The sequence below is a fragment of the Cibotium barometz genome, chromosome 15, assembly GCF_041138505.1.
Source record: "Cibotium barometz isolate CiBa-2024 chromosome 15, ASM4113850v1, whole genome shotgun sequence".
In the NCBI taxonomy this organism is placed as follows: domain Eukaryota; kingdom Viridiplantae; phylum Streptophyta; class Polypodiopsida; order Cyatheales; family Cibotiaceae; genus Cibotium; species Cibotium barometz.
In genome coordinates, this window is record NC_141060.1 from 607,379 (window position 1) to 610,367 (window position 2,989).

A 2,989-nucleotide genomic window follows, 5' to 3' on the forward strand; every position below is an offset into this window, starting at 1 on the left:
TCCTTCTAGTGTTGAGGAGCGGGCCAGACAGCCGCTCATCTGGAGCCCAGCGGTTCGCACAGAGCAGGGTCATATGCTGGGTTCTCGGCCTCATCTAGCCTGGGGACCTTTAGCGGCAGGCCCAGCACGTAGTTTTGGAGACTGGCAGGCCTTCTGCAGTCTCCCAGAGGAGATCCAGGTGGAGAGGCTGAGTCACTTCAGAGGGGGGTTGATTATGAGGGATGATATTCAGGAGGCACTCACAGAGGAGTGGTTCACGCCTTTCGAGCTAGTGACCCCACGGTGGATGGGAGCCTTTACACAGTTGGAGATCCTGATTGCTGTCAGAGCTTGCACTGAGGATGGCAGATGCCTCTACTATGAGATCCAGGATGAGGGCAGACTTCAGAGAGTGGAGATGGAGTCGCCTTTGGTTGCAGAGTGCACCTTTCAGAGGATACGGGTTGTGGCCGCCGCTTCTCGGAAGTGGCATATTGACCCTGACCCTGCTGATGTGCTCCCGGATTAGCGCATATGGGCATATGCAGCGCGCCCCTTGGCCCGGCTACAGTGGGACCCTGGGGAGTACGAGTGGCATGATCCTTATGCATCCCTTGAGGCCACAGAGATCACCTTTTTCCAGTATACTGTTCGGCTGGGGCGGCATATTTTGACGGCGAGGAGGATGGTCTCTCCAGCTGCAGCGGGGCATTGGCGGCTACAGGGACTCTCACAGGAGTTCCTGGAGGATTTTTGGGCTCGGCTCTGGGCTAGTCGACAGGCCCGCAGGATCTCGACTTTCCAGTAGTTGGTCGCCCACAGGGGCTCAGCAGTTGGCACCTGGCTTGTTTACAGCGGTCTTCCGGCGGCCTGCGTCCGATGCGGCCACCCTATGGAGACACAGAGACATTGCCTTTGGGATTGCCCTCAGGCACAGCAGATTTGGCTGTGGATGCTGAGTATTCTAGTCCCCCTCTCTCCAGAGGGTATGTTTACGTGGGGTGCTGCTGCTTGGTCGACTTCGTCAGGGCCTGCTATGGGCTATGAGATGGAGCAGGACAGTCAGGCCATCAGATTCATTAGGGGCCAGCCTCGCCTGGTTCCGGCACCGGATTTCTCGTCCGCCAGCTGGACACAGGAGAGGGATTTACGATGGGAGCTCCTCAGCAGCCTCACCATCTGGTTCACCTGGAGGGCTCGGTGTTTCACGGCCTTTGAGGGGAGACTGGAGCCACCAGCAGAGACTGTACGGGGGATTTGGCGGGAGTTGATCCACACCCTGCGAGGACAGTATGACCGCATCCGGGGCGACTCGGATGAGGTGATCTTGCGGCGCCAGGCTTTTCACACCACCTGGCGCAGAGGCCCCTTCTACACCTTACACACGGGATCCCCCCGTTGGCATTACAGGCCACCTGTTTGGCCTTTCCCCCCCCTATTGTATGATTTAGCCCTCAGTCCTCTGTACTGATGCTTGTATTTTGCAGCACCTAGGAAGAGTCTCCCGGGCTGCCTTGCTGTATTCACTGCTCTGTTTCTCTTATGAGCAGGAGAGATCTTTTGTAGCCCTACGGGCGTTTTTATTTAACTAATGAAAGGATCTTTTCTCGGAAAAAAAAAAAGAAAAGAAATCGGAGTGGGAAAGGTATCTCCCACTAGTGGAGTTTGCATACAATAATACGGTGCATAGCTCCACAGGAAAAGCTCCTTTTGAGGTCATTTTGCCACCAATCCTTCGGACAAAGGATGAGATTTTTGCAGCTGATGAGTAGATCTCAGCTCAAACAAAAGCAGGCTGCAGATAAGCATAGCAGGCACCTAGACCTCAAAGTTGGAGATTGGGTACTTTTGAAATTTGAGAAGACAAGACTCCGCAAGTTGAAGGGTAAAGAAAAGGTGTATGTCAAGTTATCTCCGAGGTACTATGGACCATTTAAAGTCATACAGGAGATCAACCCAGTATCCTTCAGATTGGAACTGCCAGGCCATTGGAATATTCATAATGCATTCCATGTGAGTCTTCTAAAGAAGTACCAAGGACTAGAACCAACGGAACCGGTTCTAGAGGACCCACCAGAGGTGGAGGAGTTGGAGGATATCCTCCATCCAGAGCAGATTGTGTATCATACTGTACATAAGGGCCCGCAGGGCAAGAAATTTTACAGATATCTTGTAAAATTTAAGAATTATTCGGCATTGCATGCCAAGTGGATGGATGAAGACATGTTGTCTAATCATCCAAAGATCGTGGACATCTATAAGCAAGCTTTTCAGTTGAGGTCAACTGATTAGAAGCCGAGGGGATGTCACCAGCTTGTAATTAATCATTGGATTAATAAAGTTTGACCGAGGTTTGACTTTCAGTCAATACATGATTAAATGGTCAAAGCAGGGCTGATTCCAGTCGAGGATTTGACTTGGGGTTCGAGAGCCCAGTTGGTTGTTTAATTAAGGATTTAATTAATCAACCAAAAAGAAAATGTGTGGACATGGTCAAAGCATTGACCCAGTCTAGCAGGACTTGGAGGATTCCGAGTCAAGGGGAACCGGAACCCTGTGGATTAAGTCCAAAGAACCGGAAGATACTTGGAGGATTTCGAGTAAGGGGAACCGGAACCCCTATGGATTAATTCCAAAGAACCGGAAGAATTAAATGGGACTACCGGCCCAAGGGATTGGCATTAGCCACTCTAGAAACGCGGAAGAACATGGGAACCGGCCCAAGGGTTGTAATTCGGTCAACCGAGAATCCGGTGTTGACTTCAGTCAAAAGACATTGATCCTGAGGATTCAGATCAATGAGGGTTGGATTGACCCAGCAGTATATGTTATATGTTGTGTGCACACATGTGGTTAGTGGGGACGCCCACACGTGACTAGGATTAGTCAAAGAAATGATTATTTTATTTGCATGCAAAAGAAAAGCTCACATTTAATGGGTGCCATGTTTTGGTGCAAGATTAAATGTGCAGGTATAAAGAGGGGTTGAAATTCCCCCTAGCTTATGGGA

General features: G+C 50.6%; 1 protein-coding gene across 1 annotated transcript; it reads left to right on the forward strand.

Moving 5' to 3' along the window:
• Positions 1 to 1,725: 1,725 nt before the first annotated feature.
• Positions 1,726 to 2,271, forward strand: LOC147630824 (uncharacterized). The gene has a single exon (XM_086809927.1). The coding sequence runs from the start codon at positions 1,726 to 1,728 to the stop codon at positions 2,269 to 2,271; it is 546 nt and encodes a 181-aa protein (XP_086666053.1).
• The last annotated feature ends 718 nt before the right edge of the window (positions 2,272 to 2,989 follow it).